This window comes from Callithrix jacchus, chromosome 14 (assembly GCF_049354715.1).
Source record: "Callithrix jacchus isolate 240 chromosome 14, calJac240_pri, whole genome shotgun sequence".
Classification (NCBI taxonomy): Eukaryota; Metazoa; Chordata; class Mammalia; order Primates; family Cebidae; genus Callithrix; species Callithrix jacchus.
The window spans coordinates 6010069-6024616 of NC_133515.1; the positions used below are offsets into that span (position 1 = coordinate 6010069).

The following is a 14548-nucleotide window of genomic DNA, read 5'->3' on the forward strand; positions in this document are numbered from 1 at the left end:
CACTCTGTTGCTCAGGCTGAAGTGCAGTGCACTGATTGCAACTTCTGCCTCCTGGGCTCAGGCAATTCTCCTGCTTCAGCCTCTCGAGTAGCCAAGACTATAGGTGCCATCACACTGGGCTAATTTTTGTATTTTTTTGTAGAGACAGCGTTTTTGCCATGTTGGCCAGGCCAGTCTCGAACTCCTGGGCTCAAGAAATTCACCTGCCTTGGCCTCCCAAAGTGCTGGCATTACAGGCATGAGCCACGGTGTCCCGCCCATTATCAACAAACTTTTTTTATTTGGGTGTACCCAGAACAATGTTGAAAAAGTATATTACCTCCTTGCATTTTTAAAGGTGATCCAAGATTACTTATGAGTTTAAACGATTGCAAATTATGCAATTTCTGGATTGTTGTAAATATTATTTTAAAATAAAGAAGATTGCAAATTATGCAATTTCTGGATTGTTGTAAATATTATTTTAAAATAAAGAAGATTGCAAATTATGCAATTTCTGGATTGTTGTAAATATTATTTTAAAATAAAGATGTTACATCTTTTTTTTTTTTGAGATGGAGTTTTGCTCTTGTTGCCCAGGTTAGAGTGCAATGGCGTGATCTCAGCTCATTGCAACCTCCGCCTCCTGGGTTCAAGCAATTCTCCTGCCTCAGCCTCCCGAGTAGCTGGGATTATAGGCATCTGCCATTACGCCTGGCTAATTTTGTATGTTTTAGTAGAGACAGGGTTTCTCCCTGTTGGTCAGGCTGGTCTGGAAGTCCCAACCTCAGGTGATCCTCCCGCCTCAGCCTCCCAAAGTGCTGGGATTATAGGCATAAGCCACCATGCTCGGCCATTACATCATTTTCAAATGTAACCAAAAAGTGGATTCTATGTCATAACAATTTAGTGCCTATCGTTATTTTTTTTTTAACTTTTTTAAAAGATAGGGTCTCACTATGTTGCCCAGGTGGGGTCTCGAGCTCCTGGGCTCAAGCAGTGCTGCTGCCTTTGCCTTTTAAAGTGCTGGGATTACAGACATGAGTCACTACACCCAACCCCTATCATTATTATTTGTTTAAGAGTTGCTAATGTTACTTTCCCCCCTTCATCTGCTTATTCCAGAGAATTTTATCCTAATGAAGTATATGTACAGCATAAATTATTATTATTATTATTATTTTGAGACAGAGTCTTACTCTGCTGTCCAGGCTAGAGTGCAGTGGCATGATCTTGGCTCACTGCAGCCTCTGCCTCCCAGGTTCAAGTGATTCTTCTGCCTCAGCCTCCTGAGCAGCTGAGACTACAGAGACACACCACGATGCCCAGCTGATTTTTGAATTTATAGTAGAGACTGGGTTTCACCGTGTTAGCCAGGGTGGTCTCAAACTCCTGACCTCAGGTGATCCCCCTGCCTCAGCCTCCCAAAGCACTAGAATTACAGGCGTGAGCCACCACACCCATCCATAAATTCTTTATTCATTCCTCATCATATGCTCCTGTCTCTCACACAAAAAATGCAATTTCTTTCTTTTTTTTTTGAGACACAGTCTTGCTTAGCCACTCAGGGTGGATGTGGGAATGCTCCCATGTGAGACCCCCAAGTAGTGGGTCACACCATATGGTTGAGCCTGATCCCGGACATGGGCCCCCTGTTGGAGGTATTCGAGCTGTGGGGAAGAAGAACTGCAAGAAGGCTTATGTGATATACAAAAAATAACATGAGTTATTACTCTATTGTGCTGAGGTGATGGGAGGCACGGTGTCCACTTTTGGTTCTCACAGTGTCCACTTTTGTTTCTCTATTCATTATAGTTTCTTCTTAAAGTTATGACTTAAATCTTCAAAGCAAGCTGATAGTAAAAATTGCTTTGTTTATGTCTTTCCTGCACCTGGACCCTTGATGCGGTATTTACAGTACTGCTTGTGACTTAATGATTTATAATGTAGCCTGTGATTTTCTTGTGAAACTCCTGCCCTAGATAAATAGTTTCCTTTAAACTTTTAAACTTAGATATTGCACCTGGACTCTTGTGACTGATAATTGCACCCCCCGCTTTAACCTGATTATGTATCTCCCTGTTCCCAGCATATTTATCCAAAATATGGTGACTTGTGATTGTATTGTAAAACTTTCTGTTCCCACGAAACACAGATCCCATGACGTAAACACTTCTGCTTGTAATGTATATAACCAGGCCCTGAGTTCAATAAAGCTGTTGGTGAAGCATCTGACTTCTCAACCCTCTAGACCCCATCTGTTCTTTCTTATTCTCTTCTGCGCACCGCCCTTTCCAGGTTGGGACCCTCTTGCTGGCCAAGAGTCCCCCTGGCAGATGTGCCGGCCCCCACAGGTGCATCTTGGCTCACTGCAACCACTGTCTCCTGGGTTCAAGTGATTCTTCCATCTCAGCCTCCTAAGTAGCTGGGATTACAGGTACCTGCCATCTCATGCCTGGCTAATTTTTGTATTTTTAATAGAGACGGAGTTTTGCCATTTGCCAGGCTGGTCTTGAACTCCTGACCTCACGTGATCTGCCCACCTTGGCCTCCCAAAGTGCTAGGCTCACACCCAGAAATTAAATTCTTTTTTTATGTCAGATACACAGGGAAAGAAATTAAATTTTTTAAAAAATTTCTTCTAAGTCTCCAAGGTTTATTATTTTTCTGGACTGAATTTTTATTTCTATTGTTAGTATACAAAATGTCAATAAAAATCATAAAAATGAGCCGGGCGCAGTAGCTCACTTCTGTAACCCCAGCACTCTCGGAGGTCAAGGTGGATGAATCACCTGAGGTCAGGAGTTCATAACCAACCTGGCTAACATAGTGAAACCCCATTGCTACTAAAAATACCAAAATTAGCCACGCTTGATGGTGCACACCTGTAATCCCAGCTACTCAGGAGGAGGCTGAGGCAGGAGAATTGCTCCAACCCAGGAGGCAGAGGTTGCAGTGAGCCAAGATCACACCACTGCATCCCAGCCTGGGCGACAGAGTGAGTCTCTGTCTCAAAAAAAAAAAAAAAAAAAAATCGTAAAAAATGTGTTGGATACATCTCATAGTGAGACAGGTAGACCTGATCATTCTTTCGAATTAGTATTATTAGTTGAATATTATTAGGCTAGAAAATACAGTGTTGATCATCAAATCTCTTATTTTTCTTTTTTGTTGAGATAACACTAAGAAACTGACATAATTAAGTAGTTGGTAATGAAGGATGGTTCTTTAGGTTTTGTGTGTGGATACCATATTGTCTATTGTCAACTTAGTCAAGCTAGGTATTTCCCAGAATTATCTTCCATATGTAGAGTTGGCCAAAGAGAAATTTGTTTGGGAAGCAGAAGTGAAACAGGGCCGTTATACTTTTTGAAACTTTGCAGTCAGATGGAGTGATAGATAAAGGCAGAGGCAACTGGTGCATTCCAGCTTGTACTGACTTCTCTGCTTTACTTTCAGGACTTCTTCCTGTATTATAGGTCTAATGACCAGCAAGGGCCCCAGACTTACAGAGGCAACAGCTTCTCCAACGTCTCTATGATTTTCCAACTCCTTGTCCTCCACTCAGGGAGTCAGTTGGGCTTCACTTGGGTTCTCTCTTCCTATGCTGCGAAATGGAAACTCTCCAGGCAGTCAAGGGGGTACATAGATTCACTACCACAATTAATGCAATTAAACATTACGTTACCATCATTTGGAAAAGTTCCCTGTGCCCCTTCGCAGCCAGTCCCTTTCCCAAACCCCTGGCCTTTGACAGCCATAATCTGCTTTCTATCACTATAGTTTTGCCTTTTCCAGGATTTCATATAAATGAAATCATATATTATGTTTTATCTGGCTTCTTTCCATTAGTGTAAAGCTTTTGAGATTCATCTATTTTGTTGTATCAGTAGTTTGTTGCTTAGTATCCCATTGTATGAATATACTGACATGTGTTTATCCATTTGATGGACATTTGGATTGTTTCCAGGTTGAGCTGCTATGAATATTTGCATGACTCCTCCAGGTAAATACCCAGAAAAGGAATTGCTAGGTTGTATGGTAAGTATTTCATCTTTTAACGAATTGCTAACCTGCTTCCAAAGTAGTTGTACCATTTTGTATTCCCACCAGCAGTGTATGAGAGTTCTGCTCATTCTGCATCCTTGCCATTACTCCATATTATCAGTCTTTTCATTTTTATTTTTATTTATTTATGAGATGGAGTTTCGCTCTTGTTGCCCTGGCTGGAGTGCAGTGGCAAATCTCGGCTCACTGCACCCTCCGCCTCCTGGGTTCATGTGATTCTCCTGCCTCAGCCTCCCACATAGCTGGGATTACAGGCACCCACCACCACTCCCCACTAATTTTTAGGATTTTTAGTAGAGACGAGGCTTCACCATGTTGGCCAGGCGGTCTTGGACTCCTGACCTCAAGTGGATCACTTTGAGCCTCAGCCTCTCAAAGTGCTGCAATTACTGGTATAAGCCTCTGTACCCGGCCTTAAAGTAATATTTCATAGTGGGTTTTGGTTTTGGTTTTGGATTTGTTTGTTTGTTTGTTTTTGAGACAGTCTTGCTCTGTTGCCCAAGCTGGACTGCAATGGTGCAGTCTCAGCTCACTGCAACTTCTGCCTACCAGGTTCAAGAAATTCTCCCACCTCAGCCTCCCAAGTAGCTGGGATTATAGGCATGTGCCACCATGCCCCACTAATTTTTATATTTTTGGTAGAGACAGGGTTTTGCCATGTTGACCAGTCTGGTCTCAAACTCCTGACCTCAGGTAATCCACCCACCTCAGCCTCCCAAAGTGTTGGGATTACTGGCGTGAGCCACCACACCCAACCTCATTGTGGTTTTAATTTGTACTTCCTTGTTGAGTAGTCTTCTTAAGCAGTTTTTTATGTGTTTATTGACCATTTGTATCTTCTTTTATGACTTACCTTTTGTAATATTTTACCCATTTTTAAATATAAAAAATTATCTTTTGTTATTTAAGTTATTTATATATTCTGGATATAAGCCCTTTGTTCAGATAGGTTTTGAAAATATTTTCTCCAATTCTGGGCTTGCCTTTTCATTCTCTTAATTTTGTCTGAAGAATACAAGTATTTTATTTTGATTATGTCCAGTGAATCAAAACAAATTTTTTTTTTTTTGCTTTTTTGAGATGGAGTCTCGCTCTGTCACCCAGGCTGGAGTGCAGTGGTGCAGTCTCAGCTCACTGCAACCTCCTCCTCCCTGGTTCAAGCGATTCTTCTTCCTCAGCCTCCCAAGTAGCTAGGACTACAGGTACGTGCCACCTTGCCCAGCTAATTTTTGTATTTTTAGTAGAGACAGGGTTTCACCATGTTGGCCAGGATGGTCTTGATCTCTTGACCTCATGATCCGCCTGCCTCAGCCTCTCAAAGTGCTAGGATTACAGGTGTGAGCCACCGTGCCCGGCCCCCAAAAAATTTTTATGATTTGTGTTCTATTTAAGAAATCTTTGTTCAAACTTCACAAGGTCTATGTTTTCCTTTCGAAATTTTATGGGTTTTTTTTTTACACTTATATCAATGATACTTTTTTTTTTTTTTTTTTGAGATGGAGTCTTGCTCTATCACCCAGGCTGGAGTGCAGGTGTACAGTCTTGGCTCACCGTAACCTCTGCCTCCCAGGTTCAAGCATTTCTCCTACTTCAGCCTCCCGAGCACCTGGGACTAAAGGCGGTTGCCACCACATCCGGCTAATTTTTTTTGTTTTTTTAGTAGAGACGGGTTTTCACCATGTTAGCTAGGATGGTCTCAATCTTCTGACCTTGTGATCTGCCTACGTCAGCATCCCAAAGTGCTGAGATTATAGGCACGAGCCACCATGCCTGGCCTCAGTGATACATATTGAGCTAACTTTTGTATATGATATTAGGTAAGGATTGGGGTTCATTTTTTCCCCATATGGATATCAAGTTGCTGTAACATAATTTGTTGAAAAGATTATCCTTTTCCCCCCATTATATAGGGCTTTGTTCAAACCCAGTCCACCATATATGTGTGTGCTTACTTCTAGACTCTTGTTTCATTGATCTAGGTCTGCCCTTACGCCAATTTCACATTATCTTGATTAGTGTAGCTATAAAGTAAGTACTGAAATCAGTTAAATATACATCCTCCAACTTGGTTGTTTTTTGCAACATATTTTGGCTGTTCTGAGTCCCTTGCTTTCCCATAGAAATTTTAGAATCACCTTGTCATTTCTACCCCCAAAAAATACCTGATTGGATTTTGATTCGGACTGCATTGAATCTTTAATTTGGGTAGAATTGATGTCTTAGCAATATGGAATCTTCCCAACTCATGAACATAGCATATTTCTTATTTATTTATTTACTTCTCTATTTAACTTTTCTTAGCCATGTTTTTTAACTGTAGTGTACAGGTCTTGCGTGTATTTTGTTTAATTTTTCCTTAAGTGTTTTTCTGATTTTTGTGCTGTTGCAAGTGGTATTATAAATTTTTCAATTCAATTCTTCAATGCTAGTATATAGAAATACAATAGTTTTTATGCTGACTTTGTATCCCACAATCTTTCTTTTTTTTTTGTTTTGAGACAGGGTCTCACTCTGTTGCCCAGACTGGAGTGCAATGGCGCGAGCTCGGTTCACCTCAAACTCTGCTTCCCAGGCTCAAGTGATTCTTCTGCCTCAGCCTCCTGAGTATCTGGGATTATACATCACCGTGTCCAGCTAATTTTTGTATTTTTAGTAGAGACAGCGTTTCACCATGTTGGCCAGGCTCGTCTCCATCTCCTGACCTCAAATTGATCCACCCGCCTCGGCCTCCCAAAGTGCTGGGATTACAGGCATGAGCCAGCTCGCCCAGCCATCCTACAATCTTTCTATTAGTTCTAATAGCTTATTTTGATAAATTCCTTAGAGTTTTTTATATACACAGTCATGTTTTCTACAAATAAAGACAATTTTGCTTCTTCCTTTCCAATCTGTATGTATGAGTCCATTTTCTGTTGCTATAACAGAATACCTGAAGTTGGGTGATTTATTAAAAAACAAGAAAAAGAAGGTGATGGTGACACTAAAAGCTTAGACTTCACCACTGTGCAGTATATTCATGTGACACACTGCACTTGTACTCCTTATATTTATACACATTTTTAAAGAGAAAAAAGGAAAAGGATTTGTTTCTTATAGTTATGGAGGCTCAGAAGTCCAAGGTTAAGGGGGCACATCTGATGAGAGCCTTCTCGCTGATGGGGACTCTCTACCGAGTCCTGAGGTGACCACAGGGTGTCCCATGGTGAGGGGGCTGAACATTGCTAATGTGCTATACCCAGGTCTCTCTCTTATAAAGCCACCAGTTTCACGCTGATGATAACCCATTAATTCATTAACCCTTTAATATATTGATCTATGAATTAATCTATTCATGGGGTAGAACTCTCTTGATCCAGTCACCCCCAAAGGCCCCGCCTCTCAACACTGCCACACTGGTGGTCAAGTTTCAACATGAGTTACTGAAGAGGACATTCAAGTCGTAGCACTGTGCTTGTTTCTTTTTCTTGCTTTATTTCACTGACTAGAACCTTCGATACAATGTTGGATAGAAGTTGTGAGAGCAGACACCCTTTACTTGTTCCCAGTTTTAATGACAAAACATTCAAACTTTTACCCTTTTCCAATCATGTTCCTCTAATGTAGATCTACAACTCTGACCATCTCTCCTTCTAGGTAAAATGAGCAACCAGATGCAGCACTCAAAGCTTTGCCCGCTCAGATTTTCTTTGACTACTGTTCTCAGGACCACCTTGAGTGGGGTTATAGCAATATGTGATACAGAAACACCTGTAACAAGGAACCAGACTTGAATTGTTTTTTCTTTTTTTCTGAGGCAGGGTCTCACTGTCACCCAGGCTGGAGTGCAGTGGCATGATCACCACTCACTTTAGCCTCAACCTTCCAAACCCCAGTGATCCTCCCAGTTTAGCCTCCCAAGTAGCTGGGATCACAGGTGCATGCCACCATATCCGGCTATTATTATTGTTATTATTTTGTATAGATGGGGTCTCACCATGTTTGCTCAGGCTGTTCTCGAACTACTAGGCTCAAGCAGCCCTCCCGCCTCAGCCTCCCAAAGTGCTGGGATTATAGATGTAAGCCTTGGCCAGCTGGTGATGGAGGAGCCCATGAGGCCATAGATGTGGGTTGAGAGAGAATAGGCAATATAGCAGGAGTAGTTACTCGGAGAACTTACTTCTGCATTTAGGACCTGCTCAGACCCAATCTCATTTATACCATTTCCATTTAATAGTGACTCCATTATTCAGTAGATGGAGTGCACTCCCAACTTTCTGGCTTGATGAGTCATATAATACCCAATTTATTATTAATAAATAATATTTAGGCTCGGCTCAGCTTAGGACACTTGGTAATTTGGTAGCCCATAGCCAAGGGCTTTAATATCCACTAGGGCCAAGTGACATGCTAGAAGCTGTATCTCAAAAGGAGAATAGTTCTCTGCAGAGGACAGTATTGCGTTTCTTCTGATTTCATCTTAAGTCCTCTCTCTGGAGGACTTCTAGCCCTGTCCTGACTCAGGGCTTGAGGAAAGGTGACCATGGATGTTTGCAGTGCACCATTGACAGGATATTTCATTATCTAGCAGATGGCCTAATTTTTAAGTGTCAGACCCATGACCAGGTGTCTGTCTCACAGGAAACTCTTGTTTATTCCTACGAAGATAGCCACCTCACTGGAAGGAGAGTTGGGTTCAGGTGTGATGCTCAGGTGAGTTGCAGAGGAGGCAACACAGCAAAACACATGAAGTAATAAAAGCAATGTGTTGCTTACAGATCCCAGAGAGAAGAGTGCTGCATGCTTCTCAGGGCCAGTGAGGAGAGGAAAACTGGTCAGGATGTGGGTGCTTAGATGGGTAGTGGTGAGTGAGAGAAAGCAAGGGACTAACATCTATTTTGGGTCCAGGGCATTACCAAAGCAGGTTTCCTGAGAGGAGTTTTGGGGGATTTTTGGTTTTGGGTTTTGGGATTTTTTTTTTTTTTTTTTTTTTGAGACAGAGTCTCACCCTGTGGCCAGGGCTGGAAGGCAGTGGTGTGATCTCAACTCACTGCAACCTCTGCCTCATGGGTTCAAGCGATTCTCATGATTCAGCGTCACAAGTAAGTGGGACTACAGGTGCCTGGCACCACACCCAGCTAATTTTTGTATTTTTAGGAGAGATGGGGTTTTGCTGTATTGCCCAGGCTGGTCTTGAACTCCTGACCTCAGGTGATCCACCTGCCTCGGCCTCCCAAAGTGCTGGGATTACAGGCATGAGCCACCATGCTCATGTGGGGTTTTGGTTTTTTGAAACAAGGTCTCACTCTGTTGCCCAGGCTGTAGTGCAGTGGTGTGATCACAGCTCATTACACCCTCAGTCTCAAGCAATCCTCCCACCTCAGCCTCCTAAATATCTGGGATCACAGAAGTGTGCCACCATGCCTAGCTAATTTTTAAATTATTTTTGGTAAAGACAGGGTCTCATTATGTTGCCCAGGCTGTCTCGAACACCTGGCCTCAAGCAATCCTCCCATCTCAGCCTCCTAAATATCTGGGATCACAGAAGTGTGCCACCATGCCTACCTAATTTTTTTTTTTTTTTTTGAGATGGAGTTTCGCTTGTTACCCAGGCTGGAGTGCAATGGCGTGATCTCGGCTCACCCCAACCTCCGCCTCCTGGGTTCAGGCAATTCTCCTGCCTCAGCCTCCTGAGTAGCTGGGATTACAGGCACGCACCACCATGCCCAGCTAATTTTTTGTGTTTTTAGTAAAGACGGGGTTTCACCATGTTCACCAGGATGGTCTCGATCTCTTGACCTCATGATCCACCCGCCTCGGCCTCCCAAAGTGCTGGGATTACAGGCTTGAGCCACTGCGTCCAGCCCATGCCTACCTAATTTTTAAATTATTTTTGGTAAAGACAGATGCTCACTATGTTACCCAGGCTGTCTCGAACTCCTGGGCTCAAGTGATCCTCCCACCTGGGCCTCTTACATTGTTGGGATTACAGGCATGAGCCACTGCACCCAAAAGGAGTTCTACGTTTAGAACAAGCAGGCATAAGTACCATGGGTTCACACTGTGACTGAGAGGTGGTCACTGCAGCATGTCTGGGCAGTCCATGTGGGGTGAGGGGATTGTGGAGCAAGTCATATAGGTAGTATCTAGCTGTCCACAGGGAGGACTTGATTTTTCCATGGACTCCAACACTAGGTTTGCCCCAATTAGACCCAGTGGCCTCTGACTCCAGGCAGGTACCCTTGGACTTGGATTCCAGCCTGCCTTGAGGCCAGGCCAGGCTCTGTGGCCCCAGCTTCCTGATCAGCCACCATGAATGCAGCCTCCAGACTTTCCCAGAAGACACAAGCTCCAGACAAACCCAGATTCATGTTTTTCCCCATTGCTCCAGACCACAGGCCAGCACTTACTGACAAAGACTCTAAGCCCACCTCAAGGACAAGCTAGCACTTGCAGCCACAGACCCCAAGGTGGCCCCTGAATTCTTAGACATCAAGCCTGCCCGCGTGAACCCATCCTTCAGACCTACCACAGCTCCAGGATGACTCCCATAGCCACAACTCCAGCCCAGCACTTGCAGACCCCAGCTCCAGACTGGCACTCACAGTCCCAGAATTTAGTCCTGTCAAACCCCAACCCCTCCTCAAGACTTTATGTTCGTCCAGTCACAAAGTCCTCTTGCTAGACTGGCTTCTGTGGATGCAGTACTAATCTGGCCCCATAATCCAGCAGACCCAGGATCAAGTCTCATTACAGTAGACCTAGCACCAGGCCAGCCCCCACTGACTCAGGCTCTAGCCTTAGCCCCATGGATCCAGTCTCCAGGTCTACCCCATAGGCAAGTTGACATTTACGGTCCCAGGCTTCAGGCCAGCCCCCCCACTAACCCTGGCTGCATGCCAGCCCTTATAGTTCCAGGTGCCAGCCCAGTATGCACAGACTCAAACTCCAGACCTGTCCTAGAGACCTAGATACCATGTCTATCCTAGTGTCTGGCTAACCCACGAAGACATGGGTTCAAGACCTTCCCTACAGCCAAATTGGTCTCCATGGGACCAGGCTTTAGTGTGGCTCCTGTGATTACAGGCTTGAGACCTGCTCTCATGAAGTGACTGCCTACCTGGGTATACCAAGTCAATAGGTCAACCAGAGGCAGTGAACCCTGATGCCAAGTTGGTCCTCATTGGCCCAGGCTTTCTGAGGATGCCAGCAGCAAGCCTGCCAAAGACCAAGTGAGGTGGCCTGCCAAGAATCTCTGAGTAGCTGACGGGTGAAGGGCTTTATCTGCTAAAGCCAGTCTATAAAGACTGAAGTAAGTGACTACTTGTTCAACCAAAGACACATGATCACAAGTATCATAAATAATCAGGACAACATGACACCACCAACAGAACAAAGTAGAGGACCAGAAACTGACCATAAAGCAATAGGATTTTCCAAACTGCTCAACACATAATTTAAGGCAATTGTCTAAAAGAAATTCAGTGAGCTACAAGAGAATACAGTTAGAAAGCTAAATGAAATCATAACAATATATGAACAAAATTAGAAGGTCAAGAAAGAAATTTTTTTAAAATTAAAAAATAGTGGCTGAGCTGAACAACTGCTTGGAGCATTTCAACTACAGACCTGATCAAGCAGAAGAAAAAGTCAGTATGTTTGAGACAAGTCATTTGAAATTATCCAGTCTTTTTGTTATCCAGAGAAACAAAAAGAAAAAAGAAACTAAAAGTAAATAAAGCTGAAGGAAACTGGTACATAATCAACTGAGCCAATATATACATTACAGGCTTTCTAGAAGGAGCAGAGGCAGAAAATGGACAGAAAACACATATACAAAATAATGGGTCATGGGGTTTGGCAACCCCATGCCTGTCAGTGCATTACCCCAGCCAACAAGCATGCACCCAGCCCTGCTGCCACTGCTGTAGCATATGCAAATGAGCACAGATCCCACTGCTACCACACAGAACATTGTGGCCACTGCCACATACTGGAGTGTTGTGGCCAGCAGTCCAGGAACACCGTACGTGCCCCAGCACAGCAGATTTCTAACCTTGAGGGCAGAAAGAACAAAGCCAGGGGCCTGATATTAGCATTCCACAACTGGGGAATGCTGAGCTGAACCTTGGAACCCTGACACCTTCCAGAAATGAAGCCAATCAACTACACCTTCCTTATACCACAATCAAACCCCCAAGGCCATGGAAAAAATAAACATACACACACACCCACATACCCACACACAATCCATTCAAAGAATAGCAACTTCAAAGATTAAAGGAACACCAGCCCACATAGATGAGAAAGAACCAATGCAAGAACTCTGGCAACTTAAAAAGCCCGCATCTATTCTTACCTCCAAACAACTATACTAGTTACCCAACAATGGTTCTTAACCATTGTTAATCATTGTTAACCATTTTTAACCATTGTTATCTGAAATGACGGAAATAGATCTCAGAATATGGATAGGAACCAAGATCAGTGAGATTCAGGCAAAGGTCACAACCCATTTCAAGGATTCTGTACAATAAAATGATACAGAAAGATGAAAAGGCCATTTTAAGAAAGAAGCAAACTGATATGATAGAGCCTAAAAACTCATTTCAAAAATTTCAGAATACAATCACAAGTATTAACAGCAGAACTGACCAAGCTGAGGAAAAAAATCTCAGATCTCAAAGACTGGTTCTCTGAAATAACTTAGTCAGATACATATTAAAAATAAAAAAAAAAATTGAAGAAGAATAAACAAACCCTCTGAGAAATATGGTATTATGTAAAGAGACCAAATTTATAACTAGTTGAAAGCAAGAAATTTGGAAAGCATATTTTAGCATATCCATGAAAATTTTCCCAACCTCCCTAGAGAAGACAAACTTTAAATTCAGGAAATGCGGAGAACATCTGTGAGACACTACACAAGATAACCATCTCCAAGACACATAGTCATCAGACTCTCCAAGGTTGAAATGAAGGAAAAAATGTTAAAGGCAGCTAGAGAGAAGAGGCAGATCACTTACAAAGGGAACCTCATCAGGCTAACAGCAATGTTGTCAGCAGAAATCCTACAAACCAGAAGAGATTGGGTCCCTATATACAGCATTCTTAAAGAAATTCTAAACAAGAATTTCATGTCCAGGCAAACTAAGCTTCATAAGTGAAGGAGAAATAAGATCATTTTCAGATCATCTAAAGCTAAGGGAATTTATTACCTCCAGACCTGCCTTACAAGAGATCCTAAAGAGAGTGTTAAATACAGAAAGGAATGACCGTTACTGGCTACTTTAAAAACATACTTAAGTGCATAGACCAGTGACACTATAAAGCAAGCATACAAACAAGTCTGCATAGTATCCAGCTAACAACATAATGACAAGATCGAATCTGCACATATCAATACTAACCTTGAATGTAAATGGGGTAAATGCCCCAATTAAAAGGTACATAGTGACAAGTTGGAAAAAGAAGAATTACCCAATGGTATGCCCCTCTCATATGCAATGATCCATCTGACATGCAATGACACTACTAGACTCAAAGTAAAGGGATGGAGAAAAATCTACCATGTAAACAAACAAACAAACAAAAAATCAGGGTTGCTATACCATTTTCAGACAAAACAGACTTTAAACCAAAAGAGATTTTTGAAAGACAAAGAAGAGCATTACATAGTAGTAAAGGGCTCCATGAAGTTGAAGCCTAACAAGCCTAAATATATACATACCCAATACAGGAGCACCCAGATTTATAAAGCAGGTTCTTAGAGAACTACAAAAAAAATTAGATAACCATACAATAAGATTAGGAGACTTCAATACTCTACTGACAGTATTAGACAGATCATCGAGGCAGAAACCTAACAGTGATATTCAGTACCTGAACTCAACACTTGACCAAATAGACCTAGTAGACATCTGCAGAACTCTTCACTCTCAAACAACAGAATATGTATTTTTTCTCAGGGGCATATAGCACATACTCTAAAATTGACCACACAATTGAGCATAAAACAACCCTCAGAAAATTAAAAAAAAAAAAACAAAAACAAAAACAGAAATCATACCAACCACACTTTGAGCAACCACAGTACAATAACAATAGAAATCTTTACTAAAAAAATCACCTGAACCCATACAATTACATGGAAATTAAACAGTCTGCTCCTGAATGATTTGGGGTAAATAACAAAATTAAGGTAGACATAAAGAAATTCTTTGAAATGAATGAGAACAAAGATGCAACATATCAGAACCTCCCACACACAGCTAAAATGGTGTTAAGCGGGAAGTTTATTGCACCAAACACCCACATCAAGAAGTTAGACAGATCTCAAGTTAACAACGTAACATCAGACCTAGAGGAATTAGAGAAGTAAGAAAAAACCAACTTCAAAGCTAGCAGAATACAAGAAATAACCAAAATCAGATCTGGACTAAAGGGAATTGAGATGTGAAAACCATACAGAAAATCAACAAATCTATTAATGTGTTATTTGAAAGAATAAATACGATTGATACAG

General features: G+C 42.2%; 1 protein-coding gene across 10 annotated transcripts in view; it reads left to right on the forward strand.

The window, feature by feature from the left end:
- Positions 1–14548, forward strand: part of LOC144579214 (uncharacterized) — a 54655-nt gene that overhangs the window by 18577 nt on the left and 21530 nt on the right. For 3 of the 10 annotated variants that reach the window (XR_013526292.1, XR_013526287.1, XR_013526289.1), the window contains 2 exons: positions 3950–4020; positions 8665–8736. The exons of 2 other annotated variants lie outside the window; for them this stretch is intronic. Coding sequence is in view for 2 of the 8 variants with exons in the window: in XM_078348606.1 (XP_078204732.1) it covers positions 3950–3989 (40 nt within the window). In the remaining 6 variants the exon portion in view is untranslated. Of the gene's footprint in view, positions 1–3949; positions 4021–6545; positions 6935–8664; positions 8737–14548 lie in introns of those variants that run through there. 5 more of the 10 variants (XR_013526294.1, XM_078348607.1, XR_013526290.1 and 2 more) reach the window with 3 other exon arrangements.